This window comes from Nicotiana sylvestris, chromosome 8, assembly GCF_000393655.2.
Source record: "Nicotiana sylvestris chromosome 8, ASM39365v2, whole genome shotgun sequence".
Taxonomy (NCBI): domain Eukaryota; kingdom Viridiplantae; phylum Streptophyta; class Magnoliopsida; order Solanales; family Solanaceae; genus Nicotiana; species Nicotiana sylvestris.
In genome coordinates, this window is record NC_091064.1 from 168,991,814 (window position 1) to 169,014,248 (window position 22,435).

The 22,435-nt window shown below is 36.8% G+C and overlaps 1 protein-coding gene across 2 annotated transcripts; it reads left to right on the forward strand.

Annotated features, from left to right (window-relative positions):
* The first annotated feature begins 11,243 nt into the window (after positions 1 to 11,243).
* LOC104245485 (serine hydroxymethyltransferase 3, chloroplastic-like) lies at positions 11,244 to 17,452 on the forward strand. Of its 2 annotated transcripts, none has more exons than XM_009801097.2 (12): positions 11,244 to 11,380; positions 11,481 to 11,708; positions 14,137 to 14,332; positions 14,433 to 14,607; positions 14,694 to 14,811; positions 15,029 to 15,141; positions 15,240 to 15,362; positions 16,022 to 16,126; positions 16,298 to 16,384; positions 16,469 to 16,576; positions 16,848 to 16,920; positions 17,003 to 17,452. In XM_009801097.2, exons 2-12 carry the CDS (start codon positions 11,504 to 11,506, stop codon positions 17,275 to 17,277), a joined length of 1,578 nt encoding a protein of 525 aa, XP_009799399.1. In that variant the 5' UTR covers positions 11,244 to 11,380; positions 11,481 to 11,503; the 3' UTR covers positions 17,278 to 17,452. The 2 variants fall into 2 exon arrangements, with proteins under 2 accessions (XP_009799399.1, XP_009799400.1); XM_009801098.2 differs by having other exon boundaries at positions 11,263 to 11,380; positions 11,476 to 11,708.
* The last annotated feature ends 4,983 nt before the right edge of the window (positions 17,453 to 22,435 follow it).

Sequence of the window (22,435 nt, forward strand, 5' to 3'; positions counted from 1 at the left end):
ACGAGAAGAATTATCCAGTTCATGATTTGGAGTTAGCAGCCATTGTTCACGCTTTGAAGATTTGGAGGCATTATCTATATGGCGTGTTATGCGAGGTGTTCACGGATCACAAGAGTCTACAATATTTGTTCAAGCAGAAGGAGCTAAATTTGAGGCAGAGAAGGTGGTTGGAGCTATTAAAGGACTATGATATCACTATCTTATACCATCCGAGAAAGGCCAATACGGTGGCCGATGCTTTGAGTAGGAAGTCAGCCAGTATGGGCAGTCTTGCGTATATTCCGTTCGGTGAGAGACCGCTTGCTTTGGATGTTCAAGCTCTGGCCAATCAGTTTGTAAGGTTGGATGTTTCTGAGCCCAGCCGTGTGTTAGCTTGCAAAGTCTCTCATTCTTCCTTATTGGAGTGTATCCAAGATCGGCAGTATGATGATCCTCATTTGTGTGTCCTTAGGGACACGGTGTAGCACGGTGGTGCCAAGCAGGTTACATTGGGAGATGATAGAGTTTTGAGGCTGCTGGGTAGAGTTTGTGTGCCTAATGTGGATGGTCTTCGAGAATTGATTCTAGAGGAGGCCCACAGTTCACGGTACTCTATTCATCCGGGCGCCACTAAGATGTATCAGGATTTGTTGCAGCATTATTAGTGGAGGAGGATGAAGAAGGACATTGTTGCATATTTGGCTCGATGTTTGAATTATCAGCAGGTTAAGTACGAGCATCAGAGACCTGGTGGTTTGTTCCAGAAGATTGAGATTCATGAGTGGAAATGGGAGCGTATCACTATGGACTTTGTTGTTGGACTCCCACGGACTCAGAGGAAGTTCGATGCAGTGTGGGTTATTGTTGATAGGCTGACCAAGTCAACACATTTCATTCTTGTGGCAGTCTCTTATTCTTCCGAGAGGTTAGATGAGATCTATATCCGGGAGATTGTTCACCTTCATGGTGTGCCCGTGTCTATCATTTCGGACCGAGGTACGCAGTTTACCTCACATTTCTGGAGAGCAGTTCAGCATGAGTTGGGCACACGGGTCGAGTTGAGTACAACATTTCATCCTCAAATGGACGGGCAGTTCGTGCGTACTATTCAGATTTTGGAGGATATGTTCTGGGCTTGTGTCATTGACTTTGGAGGCTCGTGGGATCAGTTTTTGCCTTTAGCAGAGTTTGCCTACAACAACAGCTACCAGTCGAGCATCCATATGGCTCCTTATGAGGCTTTATATGGTAGGCGGTGTCGGTCGCCGATTGGATAGTTTGAGCCGGTAGAGGCTTGGTTGTTGGGTACGAATCTAGTACAGGACGCCTTGGACAAGGTCAGGATTATTTAGGATAGGCTTCGTATAGCTCAGTCCAGGCAAAAGAGGTATGCGGACCGTAAGGTTCGTGACTTGGCATTCATAGTCGGTAAGCGGGTGTTGCTTCGGGTGTCGCCTATGAAGGGCGTGATGAGATTTGGGAAGAGGGGCAAGCTTAACCCTAGGTTCATTGGCCCGTTTGAGATTCTTGATCGAGTGGGAGAGGTAGCTTACAAACTTGCATTGCCACCGAGCTTATCAGTCGTACATCCAGTGTTTCATGTGTCCATGCTTCGGAAATATCACGGCAATCCATCCCACATGTTAGATTTCAGCATTCTCCAGTTGGACAAGGACTTGTCCTATGAGGAGGAGCCGGTAGCTATTCTAGACCGGCAGGTTCGCCAGTTGAGATCGAAGAGTTTCCCCTCTGTTCATGTTTAGTGGAGAGGTCAGCATGTTGAGGCATCGATCTGGGAGTCCGAGTCCGATATGCGGAGTCATTATCCCCATCTTTTCTCTGACTCAGGTACTTCCTTCTTATGTCCGTTCGAGGACGAACGGTTATTTTAGAGGTGGAGAATGTGATGACCTTTTTCATCACTTGTTTTAGAAATGAATTCCGTGTTTCGAGGCCTTAAAACCTCCTTTTTGTCTCACCTCGATTTGCGTGTGCAGTCCGGGCATGTATCTGGAAAGCCATTATGTGAAAATTTGTGGAAAATGATGATTTTTGCATTTAAATTGAATTTAGGTTGACTTTGATCAATATTTTGGGTAAACAGACCCGGACCCGTGATTTAACAGTCCTGGAGGGTCCGTAGGAAAATATGGGACTTGGGCGTATGCCCGAAATTGAATTCCGAGATCCCAAGCCTGAGAAATGAATTTTTAAAAAAAATTGTTTTCTGGAAATATATAAGAGTTTTTGGAAATAAAAGGTGTTTGAAATTGATGGTATCAGGCCCGTATTTTAGTTTCGAAGCTCGGTACAAGTTTAAAATAATAATTAGGTTGAATCTGTAAAATTTGGTAAAGATCGGAATTGGTTTGGTATAAAACGGACTTAAAGTTGAGAAATTGGAAATTTTGTGTTCTTGAATGATTTCATGAATTTGGGGTTTAATTCATAGTCGTTGATGTTATTTTGAGGATTTGATTGCACGAGCAAGTCCGTATGATATTTTTAGGTTGGGGTGCATGTTTGGTTTGGAGCCCCGAGGTCTCGAGGGAGTTTTGGATAGGCCACGGAGTGAAATTGGACTTAGGATCAAGTGTTGGTATCTGATATTTTTGCCCAGGCCTCTGATCTCGCAATTTCGAGATCAGGCTTCGCAATTGCGAAATTCTCAGGCTTGGTAATTGTGATCCAGGTTTCGCAAATGCGAACCAAACCTGGGCAGGCCCCTTTCGCAAATGCGAAACATTTGTGGGAATTGCGAAGCCCCCTCTTTCGCAAATGCGAAGGTGACCGGAATGCTTCATGGTCGCAAATGCGACATATTCTTCGCATTTGCGAAGATAACAGGCCCTGAAGGGGTTCGCAATTGCGAACCCTGGTCGCAATTGCGACATCTGCGACCTGCAAATTCATAACTTAGCCGAAAATCTTTCATTTTTCAAACTCTTTCAAAACATAAACTCTCTTGGGCGATTTTCCAAAGAAAAATTCTTCTCCAAATCGATTTTAAATCATTTCTAACTTGTTTTCTTCAATCTTTAATATCTTTTCACATGATTTCAACTCAAAATCAAGGGTTTTCATGGAGGAAATTGAGTGTTTTAGGTAGAACCTAGGTTTTTCAATTAAGGATTTGGACCTCGATTTGAGGTTCGATTTCAAAATAAATTATATATTTGGGTTCGTGGGTGAATGGGTAATCGGGTTTTGGTTTGAACCTCGGGTTTTGACCATGTGGGTCTGGGGTCGATTTTTGAAATTTTGGGGAAAATATTGAAAAACTTATTTTCATGCATTAGATACAAGCGAATTGGTGGTGGAAACGAAAAACCGGTAGTTGAGGCTTGAATTGTGTTCGTGGCATCGAGGTAAGTGTTTGGTCCAACCTTAGCTTGAGGGATTATGAGTTGTGTCTTATTTTTGTTATGTGTTAATTTGGAGTACGACGTATAGGCATGGTGATAAGTATCTATACGTCGGTGTCAAGCATGTCTGTGGGTCTAGTGTTGTAATTGTAGTGACTCTGTTGAGATTTGTTCATACTTAAAATGTTGACTATCATTGTTGGTTCCTTTGCCGGGATGTTATTGTTTATGATATTGTCTCCCTTGCTGGGATGTTATTGTTTATGATATTATCTCCCTTGCTGGGATGTTATTGTTATGACATTGTCTCTCTTGGCGGGATGTTATTGTTTACGATATTATTTCCATTGCCGGGATGTTGTTGTTATACTCTTATTCCCTTACAGGGATTCTTTTGTGATTGTTGTTGATTTGTAAATGGGATCGGGTGGCACGCCGCCACGGAGATATATGAAATGGGAGTGGGTTACACGTCTATAACAAGATATATGAAATGGTAGCGGTTTGCACGCCTGCAACAAGATATATGAAATGGGAGCGGGTTACACGCTTGCAACAAGATACATGAAATGGGAGCGGGTTGCACGCCTGCAACGAGATATATGAAATGTGATCGGGTTGTACGCCTATAACAAGATATATGAAATGGGATCGGGTTGCACACCTGCAACGAGATACATGAAATGGGATCGGGTTGCACGCCTGCAAGAAGCTGTGAAATGAAAGTGAATTCTGCATTTGTTTTCCTTATCCTTGTTAGTAATTGGATTTTTGTTTCTTTATATTTCCTCTTGATATTCTGTTGTTATCTGTTACTCCTCGAAGCATGTTTTTTCCCTCTCCCATCTTTAACTGTAATTATCTGCTTTTATTTTTACGTTGTATATGATTTAGCTGCACAGGTTTATGTGGTAGTCTAGTCCTAGCCTCGTCACTACTTCGCCGAGGTTAGGCTAGGCACTTAGCAGCACATGGGGTAAGTTGTGCTGATACTACACTCTGCACTGTGTGCAGATACTGGTACCGGAGCATTTGGACCATAGGTAGGTTGCTGCCTTCAGTCCAACAGGTGACCCGAGGTAATCCTGCAGGCGTCCGCGGGCCTTGGCGACTCCTTCTATCATTTCTTTTCTATTTTTTATTCAGAGACAGATTCGTGTGTTTCTATTCAGACCTTATTTGTAGTATTCTTAGACAGTCTGTGAAATTATGACACCAAATTCTAGGTAGAGTTATATTTAGACTTCCGCAGTTTGTATTAAGTTAAATTATCAGATTTCGTCTTCCGCTTTGTTATTGATATTGTTATTTCCGTCGTTTGATATGTTGCTTTGAAATTATAAGGACTTAAAAACTGAAAAAGGTTAGAAATTAGAATAATTTGGCTTGCCTAGCTTTCACCGGTAAGCGCCATCACGACTCCCAAGGGTGGAAAATCCGGATCGTGATATTTTATTGTAGCATTAATATTGGTAATCAATTGGTAGATCATACATCCCATAGCTCTTATAAATAGTTATATTATATTGTAAGACATCAAGAAACATGGATAGAAAAAGACTATTATTCATTCTCTCAAGCTTTTATACAAGTATTACCGATATTTTCTAATTATTCTTGTTTCCGGTGGGAACATTCTGATGCTCGGACTTGACTTTTCCTCAATTCTCTTTATTTTAATTTCTTTGTTCTTCATTATTTTATTTTATCGGATAAATTTAATTCATGTGTCTATAAACCACATTACAAATCCGACTATATCGTTTTACGGGTAAACACTAACTAATATATATATATAATTGAATACTTATCCAAAGCTTTGCTTTAAATAAAAAAGTATCAAACATCGTTTATGAAATATTACATTAAACTGAGCATTTCAACATATTTATAATAACAATTGTCTATATTGTTATAAAAGCATGTACAATATCGATGTGATGACCCAAAAGGTCATCACCTGTTTTAGAACTAAATTCTGTGTTTCGAGGCTTTAAAACCTCCTTTTTATCTCACCTCGATTTGTGTGCGCAGTCCGAATGTTTATCCGGAAAGCCATTATGTGGAAATCTGTGAAAATGATAAATTTTGCTCTTAAAATGAATTTAAGTTGACTTCGGTTAACATTTTGGGTAAAGGGACCCGGACCCATGATTTGACGGTCCCGGAGGGTCCGTAGGAAATATGGCACTTAGGCATATGGCCGGAATCAAATTCTGAGGTCCCAAGCCCGAGAAATGAATTTTTGAAGAAAATTGTTTAACTAAATTTTTTAGAGTTTTTGGAAATTTGAATGTAATTGAATTTGATGGTATCGAGCCCGTATTTTGGTTCCGAAGCCCGATACAGGTCTTATATATGATTTAAGTTGAGCCTGTAAAATTTGATAAGAAACGGACTTGAAATGACGTGAATCGGACCCTTGGTTGTGAAATTTGAAACTTAAGTGTTCTTGATATTTTTCTTTGATTTTGATGCTAAATTCGTTGTTAAAGCTGGTAATTTAGCGATTCGATCGCACGGGTAAGTCCATATGATGTTTTTGAGTTAGTATGCATGTTTGGTTTGGAGCCCCGAGGGCTCAGGTGAGTTTCGGTTAGGTTTCGGAAGGTTTTTAAACTTAGAAAAGTTACAGATTTTCAGTTTCTGGTATTCTGAAGTTTTGTTCTTCGCGTTCGTGGAATGATTCTCGCGAACGTGAAGGGTAAGTCAGGCTGAAAGAATTTTCCTTCTACACGAACGCGAGAAACAAGTCGCGAACGCGAAGCTTTGTGGGTGCTACCCTTCGCGAACGCGGACCTGCGATCGCGAACGCGAAGGCCTTTGGACTGGGGCAGGGGAATGGGATTTTGTTCTACACAAACGCATCCACTGGCCTACGAACGCGAAGGCTTGAGGAGCCAAAGGTCCGCGAACGCGAAGGCTAATGGGCCTGACCCTTTGCGAACATGACGGGCCCTTCGTGAACGCGAAGAAGGCCTGTCCAGTGAATTAAAATAGTAGCAAATCGGGATTTAGTTCAAAACTTCATATTTTCGAAACTAGAGAGCATTGAGGCAATTTTCAAAGAACAAGTTCTTCCCCAAAGCATTGGTATAGGATTCTAAACCTTTTTCTTTCGATTTCCCATTGCATTTCATCAATTTTCATCCAAAAATCTAGGGTTTTTATGGTAGAAATTAGGAATTTGGGTAGAGTTAGGGCTTTTTGATTAATTGAAATTTAGACCTCGTTTTGGGGTCGGATTTCGAAACTAATTGCATATTCAGGCTTGTGGGTGAATAGATGATCGGGTTTTGGTCGGAACCTCGAGTTTTGACCAAGCGGGCTCGGGGTTGATTTTTGACTTTTTTAGGAAAAATGATAGAAAACCTATAATTAAGCATTGGGTATGAATTCTTTAGTATTTATTGATGTTGTTAAATCAATTTGGACTAGATACAAGTTATTTGGAGGTGAATTCTAAAAGAAAAGCGGTGTTTGAGGCTTGAGTTGGTCTTGGAAGTTTGAGGTAAGTGTTTGGTCTAACCTTAGCTTGAGGGATTAAGAGTTGTGTCTTATTTGCTATGTGTTATTTGTGGAGTACGACGTATATGCATGGTGGCGAGTATCTATACGTCGGTGTCAAGCATGCCCGTGAGTCTTGTATTGTAATTGTTGTGACTCCGTTGTGGTTTATTCGTGCTTCATATGAGGATTATCATTATTGTTCCCTTGCCGGGATGTTGTTATGATATTATTATTCCCTTGTCGGGATATTGTTGTCATATTATTGTTCCCTTGTCGGGATGTTATTGTTATATTATTGTTCCCTTACCGGGATTCTTTTGTGATTGGTGTTGATATATGAAATGGGAGCAGATTGCACGCCTGCAACGGTACTCTATGAAATGGGAGAATGTTGCACGCCTACAACGGTACTATATGAAATGGGAGTGGATTGCATGCCTGCAACGGTACTATATGAAATGGGAGTGGGTTACACGCATGCAACGGTACTATATGAAATGGGAACGGGTTGCACGCCTGCAACGGTATTACTCCCTCCGTTGTAATTTATGTGAACTTATTTCCTTTTTAGTCCGTGCCAAAAAGAATGACCTCTTTCCCTATTTGGAAATAATTTACTTTATTCAATGATTTATAGCCACACAAAATATATATGCTTCATTTTACACCACAAGTTCAAAAGTCTTCTCTCTTTCCTTAAATTTTGTGCCCAATCAAATGGGTTCACATAAATTGAAGCGGAGGGAATATATGAAATGGGATCGGGTTGCACGCCTGCAACGATATTACATGTGTAGTTGTTTCTTATTTTCTTATCTTTTGCTGGTAATTGATTTATGGCATTCCTCACATTTCTCTACTATTATTCTATTGTTATCTGTTACTCCCCCATCATGTTTCCCCTGCCCAACTTTAGCTGTAATTATCTACTTTTATTTTCGATGTATATGATTTAACTGCACAGGTTTATTTGGTAGTCTGGTCCTAGCCTCGTCATTACTTCGCCGAGGTTAGGCTAGACGCTTACCAGCACATGGGGTCGGTTGTGCTGATACTACACTCTGCACAGTGTAACATACTGACACCGAAGCGTTCGGACCGCAGTGAGGGTGCTGTCTTCAGTCCGCTCAAGCGACCCGAGGTAGTCCTACAGACGTCTGCGGGCCTTGGCATCTCCTTCTGTCATTTCTCTTTCTGTTTTTACTTATTCAGAGACAGATTTGTGTATTTCCATTCAGACCTTATCTGTAGTATTCTCAGATAGTCCGTGACTTGTGACACCAAATTTTGGGTAGTATTGTATTTCAGATTATGTAGCAAATCTTCGGTTAATGATTAAGTTTTTGTCTTCCCCATTTCTGGTTATTTAGTTTATTTCGCTGCTTAAATCACTTGATACTTTGAATTGTTGAACATACTTAATAAAAAGGGTAATGAATTTACAATACTCGGCTTGCCTAGCTTTCACAAGTTGGCGCCATCACATTCCCAAGGATGGAAAATCTGGGTCCTTACAATCGGTTTACAAAATTAACCTTATATATTAAAAATAATAACTTATAATAAAAGGACATAACCGGAATTCTAGATATTAGCCTTATAATCCTATTAGTTTCAGGACATAATACAACACATTAAGAATCCTACATGATTACATTTAGGAATTCTATTAGTATAATTACTTTCGGGCGGTCTAATTCATAGAAAATTGAACAAGTAAATATTTTTAGTCATGTAATCGTATTACTTTTATGATATACTTATTAAATTTTATTATTATTAATTCAATTCGAAAACGTATTATAATGTCCTATCACTAATTTAATTTAAAAATGTATTATATTATCCAAATCTATTTAGAAAAAGGAGAGTCTATAATGTCCAATACCAAAAAAAATATATTAAATGGACTGCATAAAGAGTTGAAATTGAGAAAAAAAAATACCCCTACGATAATATATTTTTATATTATATTTGAATTATTTTCCCACTCAGATAATATTTTTTTAATCAATTTTTCGTGTAATATTGAAAAATACCCAATTATTAAACAACAACTAAGAAAATATTTAAGAATATAATGCGTCAGAAAGAGAAAAAAATGATTGGTAAGAGTCAATATCACTAATGATTCTACAAACATAAAGATCTAAAAGTGAAATATCATATCAATCTTTTACTCTTTGAAAATAAAATTTATAGTGGATAAAATTATAATTAAGATTAAATATTCAAAACAAGAGATGAACTAATATTAAGATCTGAATCAACATAGAATTAATTATTTTTTATGTTAAAACCAAATAATTAAATTTTTAATTAATTATTTAGCAAGAGAATCCAATTCAATTATTTTTTAATTCATCATATGAGTAAAAGTTTTATTCAAGTTAAAAAAATCTTAATATACATAAATTTATTCCATAAAATGAGTGTTAGAATACAAAGTTAAAAGGTTAGTATATTATTAAGAATCAAAGTGCTATACAAGTGACTGAGGAAGCACAATCAAAGCTAAATCTTAATCAAGAATAAGCTTTCAAGACTATATTATAAAGAGTCGACCTTGTATAAAGTGCTTATTCTTTGTAGACGCCTCTAACGAAATCGAAATAATATTTCCATATGTCATGAATTACTTGCAAATATCATATCAAGAGGCATGCCATTGTTAGCAATAATAGCAAGTGGTGTACCAACAACAATTTTATTGTGAGACCACCCACTTTAGATTTGATATACCTCTTCAAACAACTTAAATAACCATCACAAATATATTAAAGAAGAGCAATGGTACTAAATTTATAAGGAAAGAAAATTGATAATATGAGATGAAACACATATGGCAAAGTGTCAAACGATCGAAATAATTGTCTGGAGTTCTTATTAATGAGCCGTTGGTGAAAAATTAATGGTTTGAGAGATAATTTCTGTTAAGTACTACCAGTAGTTCCAAAATCGACAAAACAGAGATTGTAAAAGCTAGCTTGCCAAAGTTATACTTCTGCCTCAAATGAAAAAGATTCAATTGACAAGAAATATAAAGTAAGAACAGATCCAGTATTCAGTATCTTCTTGCTTCGTGTCAAAACGAAGAAGAGCATCCAATAAAAGATGATTTGATTTTTCATGAACATTTGGTTATCAATCCTAATGGTAATAGTAGTGCATTTAATAAGAGAAATAATTCTATCATTAGATTAAAATGCAATTTGTACAAATCGCATAATAGAATTAAAAAGATATATTAGCTAGCAAAAATGAATATGTTGATCAACTAAATAAAAGATTGATTGCAAAATTTTATAAAAAAATAAAATATTTTTCAGTTTTTGACTCAGTAGAAAATGATACCAATAATTACCACCAAGAAGAATACTTAAATATTTTAATACCAAATGACCTTCTACCATAAATGTTTGTTGTCAAGTTTATTATTTCTTACGTATGTTAGTATCACTATATATATATATATATATATATATATATATATATATATATATATATATATATATATATATATATATATATATATATAATAGACTAAGTTAAAATTGATCTTCCATTGTATATAGGTTAATTTTGAAGAAAAAAAATATGTCCGTCATGCTACCGAAAAATTTAGATATACCGAATAGCTTATGTAATAGCACACATATGGTATATAGAAGTTTTGACAATAACGTCATACATGCAAAAATTATGATACTGGTCAATGTGCTTCTAAGTATATTCTTATCCCTAAATTCAACTTTCATCTTCCGAAACTAATGGATATCCTCTTAAATTTGTGTGAAAATAATTTTTAGTATGTTTGTGTTTTGCAAATATAACAAATAAAGCACAAGGACAAACATCCTAAATATTGAACTATTTTTACCGCAATATATTTTATTGCACGAACAACTGTATATTGCATTTTCAAGAGGAATATCGAGATCGACAACAAGAGTTTTGGTTAAGGTAGAGCAATCAAAGCATTAAGAGGAAACACACACAAAAAAATATTGTCCATAAAGAAGTGTTTGTTAAGATACCATCACATTAAATACTTTTAAACTATAATACATAATTATCTAACTAACATGACAAAATTGATCATTTGTGTAAGTTTTGATGATGTCCTTTTATTTTAAATTCATGTATTATGTTAATGTAATAATATTTTTCGGCATTTAAGTGATTGTTGTATTATTATACATAAAATTTCTTTCATTAATTTTTTTCCCTTCATATAAATAAATATTAAATCATCACGTATTATTATTTGCACGTTTATATATACTAGTATTATTCAATATTAGTGAAGTTTTTATTTTTCAGAAAAAAATAATATTATTCCACTCAATTGCAAGGGATATAATATTAGTGGTGACTTTATTTAGTACAGGACCAGTGCATGAGCGGCGCGCAAATTTCCAAGCTAGGGTTCGTTTTTCTTTCCCTCGTGTTCCTTCATATATATTCCCAGTTCTCCAACAGCACGAAAAACCCCAAAGCTGAAAACAGAACAGAATCTTAATAAGGTTAAACTATTTACATTTCATCTAGTTCTTACTGTTTCAAAGTTAAACTCTCTTTTTTCTTTTGCATAATAACTGAATTTTTGAGCTTTTTGAAGTGAAGGGGTTTTGCTGGTTGATTGTAACATGGAAGCTTGTTGCGGAGCTGCAATCATGGGTTCTATTCAGCAGCCTGTTTGGGTTAAAGGGTCATCTTTTCCTTCAAAAGGGGCTACTAGTGCTATTACTGTAAATTTGAGTCGGATTAAATTATGCTCTGTAAAACCCTGCAGAGCATCTCCAATTGAAGGGAGCTTGCTAACAGGAAGTCCTACTTCTTCTGTTTCTGTAGGTAATCTTGAAATTTTTATTTGTTTTTCCTACATAGTATGCATATGAAATTATGTTCAAGTATTTTGGTTTGTCTTTTTTGCATAAAATTTAATCTCTATTTGGGGGGAGGGGCAGTGGCAGTGCCAGGAATTTCACTAACAGGTATCAAATGGGGTTTGATGGACCATTGTTGTGTGTTTTCGTGAAGTGTCTAGGAGATATGTTTTTTCAGGAGTTATTTGTCAATAGGTTTTAGTTATGTGGTAATGTATACCGTGGAAATCGGGGCTACCCCATTTCGTTCTTCGATGGAAAAAGTGATACGGAAGGCCAGGACGTCGAGCTCGGGGTCGAAGTTTCCTTCACAAGGTTGAGGTCGATATCACTTACCGAGGTCAGAAGAAGGCATGCTTCGAGATGATGCCGGTATGACTCAGTAACAGAAAGAGCGAGATACCTGCAACGGGCCGGAGATCACGGCGTGAATTTTGGAATGGATTGGTCTTTGGCGGTTAATCAGTTGTCAAATATGATTTCCTATTATAATTAGAAGTGTACCTATTATATAAAGGGAGATCCATCCATTTATAGGGACACATTGTTCACTGATAAGAAAATATATGCTCATTACTTTCTTGCTATTTCATTTATTGTTCATCAGAGTTGCTTTATAATTTCCTATTCCTATTATCACACCTCGAGACTATCATAGGTTGAGGTCGAGATTTGGCTTGCATACTGGTTTGAGTTACTTTATTCTCTAATTTATTTATTTAATTCCTTGTTTATCAATTGGTATTGGATTAAATCACATATCCTTAAAACCACAATATAAGTTTAATTGTTACTCGAATTTTAGGGTAAACAGGTAAATCAAAAATTAACATAATTGCTTATATCACAGGCCATGATGTTTATGTTATCGTGAAGTTATTGCTAAATTTGTAGTATTTCCTATCTTGTTATACCTTTTTTTTGTGGGGTGGGGGGTGGGGGTGGATGGAGTTTGTTGAGCAAATGAAATATTATTTGATGCTCTTGACAGTGTTAAAAATAGCGTGAAGCGAGGAAAAGCGACAACCCCCATTTCACGAAAATACGGCATAGACAACACATGTATTGTAAGCAAATGTTCAATACTTGAATTAAAAAACTAAAGAGTAGCATCAATTAAAGCACAAAATGAGCATCCTATTCTTCTACAAGATTGTCAAGAGTAACATCAATTGGGCAGAAATTGGGTAGAATCTGGGCAGAAACGGGGCAGAATTTTTCTGAAAAAATTCGCCAGCATTTCGGCGCTTTTTGGACGTTTAGAAAGAAAAAGAAAAAGAAAAAGAAGAAGAAAGAAGAAGAAGAAGAAGAATGAAAATAAAAACATACCTGTTGAAACTTGAAAGCTGTTGTTGTAATGTTGAAGAAGAAGAAGAACCCTAGTTTGCTTGAACAAATCGTTGCTTCATGTGAGAAAGAAATCGCTGGTTTTTTGAGGAAGAAAAGGCTGGTTTAGAATCCTAGTTTGTTGCTGAAGAAGTGTCTAAATCATAAGACTCAACAATTTGGGTCTTTTAATTGAAAAAGACTCGTTTGGGCCTTTTAATTCAAGAAGCGATCGCTTCTTCCGCTACCGACCGCTTCACCGCTTCTCGCTTTTTAGAGAGAAGCAGTCGCTTTTTTGTACCTGCGCCGCTTTTAGTTGGGGTAGCAACCAACCCATCGCTCCGCTTCGCTTCTCGCTTAAAGCGAGGAAGCGGACGCTTTTTTTAACATTGGCTCTTGATGTTGTTAATTGTTGTTTCGGCTTCTTTTTTTATCACTCCTTGAACTGATGGTTTATCAGAAACAACCTCTCTATCTTCACAAGTTAGGGTTAAGGTCTGCGTACACACTACCCTCCTAGACCCCACTTTGTGGGATTATACTGGGTTTGTTGTTGTAATCCTGATATGAGGTTTCATTCTTATGACAAGTTATAAATGTAGACTTCTCTTATTTATCATAAAAAAGATGTGGACTCTTAAATTCATTTTTTGTACACCAATTGCCTTATGTGATGAACTTGTTAGATCACTTAAAGCTGGAATCTGGTATCTGTTGGGCCTGAATTTTCTCTGTAGGCTTCTGAAATTGGAGTAGTTGGTGACTTGCCAATTTACTTGGGTTGGGACTTGGAAGTGTCTTTTTCTTGTTTACAAATGGCATATATGAATAGGTTCTCCATCTTTTTTATCATCTCTCTTAAATTGACGCAGAGACTATTAGTGGTGTCAGAAGAGATTTTCATTGAACATATTAGTTTGCTTTTTCATTTCTTTGCAAGGAACGCAAAAACTAATAGGGACTAAAGCCATTTCCGGTGGTTAGATATCCCTCATGAATTTGTATGATGATATTTACTTTCTTAGACTTTATTCATCTACTCATGGATGTCAACTGCTATTTTTTAGGTGCTGGGAGCAGCTTCGAAGACTATGGATTGAGTGAAGCTGATCCTGATGTTCGTGCTATAATTGACAAAGAGAAGAAACGTCAATTTAGGAGCTTAGAACTTATTGCATCTGAGAATTTCACATCTCGAGCAGTGATGGAAGCAGTTGGTTCCTGCCTTACAAACAAATACTCTGAAGGGCTTCCAGGCAAAAGGTGAACCTGATTTTAATCATACATTTCTTCCTTACAGAAAACTTGTCTTCTTTTATGTAGCTGTTTTAATGACAAATTTCTAGTTCTTAATTTGTGTCAGATATTATGGTGGGAATGAATACATTGATGAGTTGGAAACTCTCTGTCAAGAAAGAGCATTGGTTGCCTTTAGTTTAGATGGAAAGCAATGGGGTGTGAACGTTCAACCATTATCTGGTTCGCCAGCGAATTTTGCAGTCTACACAGCTGTTCTTAATCCACATGACCGGATTATGGTTAGTTTTAAATAGTAAGCAGTTTTTTATTACTAGTTTTTAGTTGCTGCATGGAATGACATTTATATTGTGCGATTGTACCTTAGGGATTGGACTTACCTCATGGTGGCCACTTGTCCCATGGATTTATGACTCCTAAACGACGAGTTTCAGCCACCTCTGTTTACTTTGAGTCCATGCCTTATCGACTTGATGAATCTACAGGTAACAGTGTGCTACTTTAACCTATGTTGCTCGGACTCTTCGAAAATGTCGTCGGGTGGTGTGTGTCGAATTCTCCAAAAGCAGTGTATTTTTTGAAGAATCCGACACGGGTGTGGCAGTACTTTGGAGAGTCCCCGCAACATAGACTTTAACATATTGGATTTGGACTGTTAACTAGAATTATTAGCTGATGGAAGTATGTCTCAACTCTAAACAGGCATTCTCGATTATGAAATGCTTGAGAAAACGGCGAATCTTTTTCGGCCGAAACTTATTATAGCTGGTGCTAGTGCGTATCCGCGTGATTTTGATTATCCTCGTCTGAGAAAGGTACAATTCTATAATAATTGGATTTGTTATATCCATAACAACTTCTTGTTCTCTTTTTATTTGGCATCTAATATTATGCTTCTGATATGTCCTGAAAGATAGCAGATGCTGTCGGAGCTTTCCTGATGATGGATATGGCTCATATCAGTGGGCTTGTTGCTGCCTCTGTGCTTGCTAATCCATTTGAATACTGTGACATTGTTACTACTACTACTCACAAGGTACTGTGATTCCTTGCCGAGCTAATAGTTTTGTACTCAGCACATCCCTCTCTTCCCCGCTCCTTAAAAGAAATGTTAAATAGTTAAATCAGTTATATTTTCATTTGGCTTTTCTCTCTTTCTTTCTCCAATGCACTTCTGCTGTTAGATTTCCAAAAATGTGTTAAGTCTGGTTTTTCTCTTTTCAATTCTTAAAGTAAGATATAACAATAAAAAAAATTCTTTAAAGTAAGATATATGAGATTAGCCTGGTTTTAAAGTTATACAATAAGGCGGAGAATTAGGCCCTCCGGACAAGCGTGCTCTGAGTATTACAGCTTACAAAACTGTGTACAGAAGTCTATGTGTGGAATATGCTCTTATTATTGGTGGAACTGTAGTGTTTCTTCTTGCGAATAAATGATCAAAATCCAAATTGTACAGTGAACTAGATCGGTTTGCATAGGAAAGGAAAATGAAAGATGTTAAGTCGTGTTGTGTCTGAGGAATGTGTGCTGCATCATGCAGTCTAAATTAACTTATAGATTGAATTTTTTTGGGAAGACTACTTACTCCATCTTTAAACTCCTATATTTTAGTAGTCACAGACAAAGTTTCTTGTGTGCTAATATATGTTAATATCTGATTAACTATGGCCTAACTTGGGCTTGCCTGTTCAGTCTCTTAGAGGTCCTAGAGGTGGAATGATCTTCTTCAAAAAAGATCCAGTTCTTGGTGTGGATCTGGAATCTGCCATAAATAATGCTGTTTTTCCTGGTTTGCAGGTAAGTTCAATTTTCTTTTGACTATCCATCCTTTTATTTTTCCCTTTTGGAATAAGTTTCATGGTTGCTAATACCTTACCAAAGATAAGAACAACTTTTCCCTTTGAACTCTATATTATATTATCTGGATTCTTTGAATTGAGCTAGCAATATTATTGTTTGTGTCTGCAGGGTGGTCCCCATAATCACACAATTGGAGGACTAGCCGTTTGTTTGAAACATGCGAAATCACCTGAATTTAAGGCTTATCAGAACCAGGTAAGAATTTTTGGCCTCTTTACCCAACACGGTCTCCATCTCTAGTGGAAATGTCACTCCATTTATTATTTATTTATCTTGTAGGTGGTCTCCAACTGTAGAGCTCTTGCAAGCCGGTTAACGGAATTAGGCTACAAGCTGGTCTCAGGAGGGAGTGATAATCATTTGGTTCTTGTGGATTTGAGGCCTCTAGTGAGTTTTCCGGGTTATACCTTTCTTGTCCATTTTCCTTTGCATAAATACTCAATTATTAGGATGGACTTATATTTTGATGGTAATTTAAAAACTATCAGATTAAATTTGTAACATCAACGGCAATTTAAATACTAGTCTGGTTAAAGTTAATTTTCAGAAAAATTATGGTTACTATTAATCTTTCTGCACGGCTGGCTGTAAGCACCAGAATCCTTCCTATCTTATCTGATAAACTTGCATAGATTAACAGTGTTCATATGTCACTTAGGGAACTGATGGTGCTAGAGTGGAGAAAATACTTGACATGGCATCAATCACTCTCAACAAGAATTCAGTACCTGGTGAGTGTTAAGCTTATACAGTTAATTGTCATTTTTGGAAGTTCCCTTTGTATTTACACCGTCAAATAAATCGAAACTATAGGTGATAAAAGTGCACTAGTACCTGGTGGCATCCGAATAGGCTCACCGGCCATGACCACTCGAGGTTTTACAGAGACGGAATTTGTAGCAGTTGCAGATTTCATTCACGAGGGCGTGCAAATTACTCTTGAAGCCAAGAAGTCTGTCTCTAGTACCAAACTCCAAGATTTCATGAAGTTTGTTACTGCCCCGGATTTTAATTTGATTGATAGGGTGTTGGACTTGCAAAAAAGGGTCGAAGCTTTCACTAGCCAGTACCCATTGCCTGGTTTATGAAGTGGTATTGGAAGGCCGAATTGCCTGATGATAATACAGCTTGCCGCTCCTATTTCATGACACCCAGAATTTTGCAATGTGTTGTTTAGGATGATTCAATGCGTTCATACGTATACTATTTTGCGCTCTGAAAATCATCTATGTTCTCCTGGAAAAATGCAGTAGATTTATAATCTGTGTTGAAGCCAAAAATAGGTGTTGGTGTGTTACGTATCTGATTTAATGCCTACGTACATAAGAGTGCATTTTAAATGCGGTTTGTGATGGTCTGCCCATCAAAATTTTGCATCCATTGCACATATTTTATGGAGTTGAGCTCTTATGTGGTCACAAATCAAAGTTACATAGTTGATTTCAACTTGAAATAAAACTTTGATTATTCAAAAGTAAGAGACAACCAGAATATATCTAATGAAAAATGCATCTGGATAAGTGGTACTGTATAAGATTAATAATGCAAAAACTTATTGACAGATTAATAACCTAGATTAAAATATTATTGCTATAGTAATAACATGGACGTGGTTTGATTTTATAACTAAAGAATTCACTGTTGATACGAACTCGTCTGGATTGAAAATGTGAGTCGCAACTCGCGAATTAAACACAGTAAGAAGCGCAATTTAAAGGATCTCTATTTAATAGTAGCGTATATTTTGAATGTAAAATAACTCAGACACAGCAGCTATACCCGTTATCCCTGTTGAGATTTCAAAGTTGTGTTCTTCAATCATCTACAATTTGTTTGCCCGAAGTTGCACAAAACGAGATGCTCATTTGTAAATAAGGGACACTTTCTAATCCATTCAACAAAGAATTTTTACGTTTAGTTAATCTACGCAGACTTTAGATAATCCACGCAGAGTGTTGGGAAGAAGAAACCATGTCCTAATTCTAACAGTCATGGAGATTCACCTAAAGAAGAAGGGTGAAGAAGAAGAAGGGTGAATTGGTCGTGCGTGTTAAGTCCTTAGATAGTGGGGAACAAAATTAACGGGTTAGGGAACATCAATTAGTGGGTATGGGGAACATAAATTAATGGGGGTTAGTAAGAAGATTATAATATTAGGAGACAAAAGTTAGTGTGTTAGTATAGGGGAATAAATATATATGTAAGTGTATAGTATAAACATGGACAAGAGCAAGAAATAAAAACACGAAAGTTTTTCCTCAACCAAGTTTCTCTTTCAATTTCTTACATGGTATCAGAGCAATAAGCTCGATCCAACAATCCAATCATCAAATCCATTTACATCAGATTCATCATCATAGTCAGTAACCTAAAATGTCTGAAACAACCATCATCTCTACTGGTGATACGAGCAATGCTGTAAAACCAGTCAGCTATGATGTCAATCACCCTTATCATCTCAACAACTCTGATTCACCTGGAATGACTCTAGTCAACACTGTGTTTGATGGAAGAGGATATCTAGGTTGGAGGAGATCTATTCTCTTGTCTTTGTTAGCCAAGAAGAAACTTGGTTTCATCAATGGAGCATGTCAATCTCCAGATCTGATATCTCCAGACCATGAACAATGGAGTTGTGTGAATGACATGGTCATCTCTTGGATTTTAAATGCTCTCTCAAAGGATATTGCAGACACTGTGATATATTCCAAAACTGCAAAAGAACTTTGGGACAGTTTGGAGCAGAGATTTGGGAGATCAAATGGAGCCAAGTTTTATCATCTGTATAAGGAATTAAAAGGTTTAGTACATGGAAACAGTGACATTGCAGCATACTTCACTAAGCTCAAACGACTGTGGGATGAATAAGATGCTTTAAATGTTATCATATGTTGTTAATGTGTTTGTGTTTGTGAAGGAAAGGCAAAGTTGACTAAGTCTCTTGAAGATCAGAGATTGATCCAATTCCTAATGGGATTAAATGACATCCATGCGCAAGCAAGAGGAAATATCCTCATGATGAACCCTTTGCCTAGCATAGATGTTGCTTATTCACTTCTCTTGCAGGATGAAAATCAAAGAGAAGTTTATGCAAATGCACATTTTAATTCTGAATCAGTATCATTCATGGCAGCTGGAGAGGCCAAGCAGCCTAATGCACAACTTCTAGCTGATTTTGCAGCTTTTATAATCACAAGACAAAGGAAGAATTATCAGAAACTTAGAAGCCAAATACAAAGATGAGCAGGCATATCACCCAAATACAACAACTCAGGGCAAAAGTTTGTTAAACTTCAACAAAGGTTTAAAAGGAAAAAGAAGTACAATCCAAATGTGTCTTGTACTTATTGTGGAAAAATAAGGCATACACAAGAGGACTGCTATAGAATTATTGGATTTCCAGAAGATTTTGAGTTCACCAATCACAAAGGTTATCAGACTCAAATTAAAGGAAATGCAGTCCTAGCACATGAGGAACGCGAGAATTTAGCAGGACAAAACACTGAGCTCAACAACAGTAATTTTGGACAGCAACTCAGTAAGGAACAAATTGCAGAAATGATGCACATGTATAAGCAGGCAAAGTTAGCACATTCAGGAAATACAGGAATCAATGCTAATGCAGTTGCTGGTACTATTCTAAAATTCTCAGGTTCAGTGTTTACTAGTCTAAAATTAGACACCTGGATCATTGATTCAGGTGCCTCAAAGCATATGTGTTTTGATCCTAATTCATTCATGTTTCTAACTCCACTTCCTGTACCTTTGAATATCAGTCTACCTAATTCTTTCAAGGTGATTGTTACTCATATATGGAGTATTTCTATTCTACCAGGTCATATCCTTAACCATGTGTTACATGTTCCAAATTTCAAATATAACTTATTATTAGTTAATAGGTTTTGTGTTCAGTTCAAGTATGATGTCCTATTCATATCTATTGGGTGTGTATTGTAGGGCCTTTTAATGAAGAGTCCACAAGTTTTTGTTGAAGTTAGGGAGGGTCTCTACTTGTTGGAACCAAGTAGCCTTAAGTCTAAGGGGCTATTCAGTAGTAATGTACTTTCAATTCCAAAAGAAGGAAATCATGTTTCAGAGTTTGTTTCTTTTTCTAGTGCAGTTCAAGTTAATGGTATTCCTAATGTTAAACTTTGGCATGTAAGATTAGGACACCTCCCATTTTCAGTAATGAAACATTTAGATTTTCTTCATTGTAAGCCAAATCTGAGTTTATATGTGATGTTTGTCATAAGGCTAAGCAAACCAGAAATTCTTTTCCTGTCAGTAGAATAAATCCAATCATATATTTGAACTTATACATGTAGACACATGGGGACCTTATAAGTCAAATACGTACAATGGATTGAGACATTTCCTTACTATAGTAGATGACTATAGTAGAGAAATATGGACATTTTTATTAAGTGCAAAAAACAATGCTTTTCCAATGCTTAAATCTTTTCTGTGTATGGTTGAAAGGCAATTCAATGTGAAAGTCAGAATGATAAGATCTGACAACGCATTAGAATTGGGAAAAGGTACGCAAGAGGTAGCTTTCTTAGCTTCAGAAGGAATTCTACACCAACTATCTTGTGTAGCAACTCCTCAACAGAATGGAATTGTTGAAAGGAAGTATAAACACCTTTTAGAGATTGCAAGATGGTTAATGTTTCAATCCAAGCTACATATGTCCTATTGGGGTGAATCTATCCTAACTGCCACACATCTTATTAATAGGATACCTTCTAGTGTTCTTAAAGGAAAGACACCACATGGGGTTTTATTTCAAGAGAAACATAAGTATGATCATTTAAGGAATTTTGGATGACTCTGTTATGCCTCAACAGTAGCCCAGGGAAGAGGCAAGTTCGATGATAGGGCAATAGCTTGTGTTTTGCTTGGTTATACACTTGATCAGAAGAGATATAAGCTATTGGAATTTTCCACAGGAAGAGTATTTGTGTCAAGGGATGTGAAATTTCATGAATCGCATTTCGCTTTTGTTGAAACCAGCACATCACAACATCCTATATTCCCTAGCTCAATATTTACTACAGAACCTACCTATTCACCTTCATCACAGGATCAATCCTCACCTATCTCTTTAGAACCTGAAGTTTGTGAGACTTTCTCCTCACCATCACCAAGTTCTTCATACACTCCCTCTCATCACCAATTGTCTACTAGCCCAATTCCTTTTCAGTCTATCCTAGATACACCACACACTACCTCACCTGTTTCTATACCCAAGCAACCAACACCATTGAGAAAGTCAGGAAGAATTTCCAATCAACCAGCCTACTTGAAGGATTATGTATGCAGTAATATCATATTCACAAATGTAGCAGCAACTTGTTTCACTCAATCAAGTAAGCCTAGGGAATTTTGTTTCTTTTCTCTGTCACCCAACAATCAATATGTGTTGCAATCCCTCTCTATTCTCACATAACCTAACAATTTTGGACAGGCTTGTCAACATCCATGTTGTATAGAAGCTATGAATTCAGAGATTAAAGCTCTAGAAGACAACCACACATGGGATGTGGTTGAATTACCTAAAGGAGAGAAGGCTTTACCTTGCAAATGGGTGTGCAAGATAAAACATTTATCGGATGGAAGGGTTGAAAGGTTGAAGGCAAGACTGGTGGTTAGGGGGGATATCCAAAGAGAAGGAATAGATTATAGTGAGACTTTTTCACGAGTAGTAAAAATGACAACCATACGGTGTTTACTCATTATTGCAGCCAAAAGAGATTGGAGTGTGTGTCAATTAGATGTCAACAATGCATTTTTGCATGGTGATCTACAAAAGGAGGTGTACATGAGGTTTCCAACAGGGGTAACACCTCCTAGTCCTAAGCATATTTGTTTACTAAGGAAGTCATTGTATGGTTTAAAGTAAGCTTCCAGTCAATGGTATGCTAGGCTTGCAGGAGTTTTGAGTTTTAAGGGGTATTCTTCATCATTAAACGATTACTCATTATTTTTTAAACGGACAAGAAACTTGATTTCAATCCTAGCTGTCTATGTAGATGACATACTGCTTATTGGAGATGACTTGGAAGAAATTCAACATATTAAGAGTTTTCTAAACAGTGAATTCAAGGTCAAAAATCTAGGAGACATACATTATTTTTTAGGGATGGAAATTCTGCGAGAAAAGGAAGGTTTTATTGTAAGCCAAAGGAGATTTACTTTGGATATGCTACAGGAATTTGATATATCTCATTTGCCCCGAGTCAGTTC

Bases quoted from the DNA above. Each gene is read 5' to 3' on its own strand.
- LOC104245485 (XM_009801097.2), top strand. From the start codon at position 11,504: ATGGAAGCTTGTTGCGGAGCTGCAATCATGGGTTCTATTCAGCAGCCT. The intron at 16,127-16,297 runs GTAAGTTCAATT...TTGTGTCTGCAG, and splicing joins CTGTTTTTCCTGGTTTGCAG to GGTGGTCCCCATAATCACAC. The intron at 16,921-17,002 runs GTGAGTGTTAAG...TCGAAACTATAG, and splicing joins CAACAAGAATTCAGTACCTG to GTGATAAAAGTGCACTAGTA.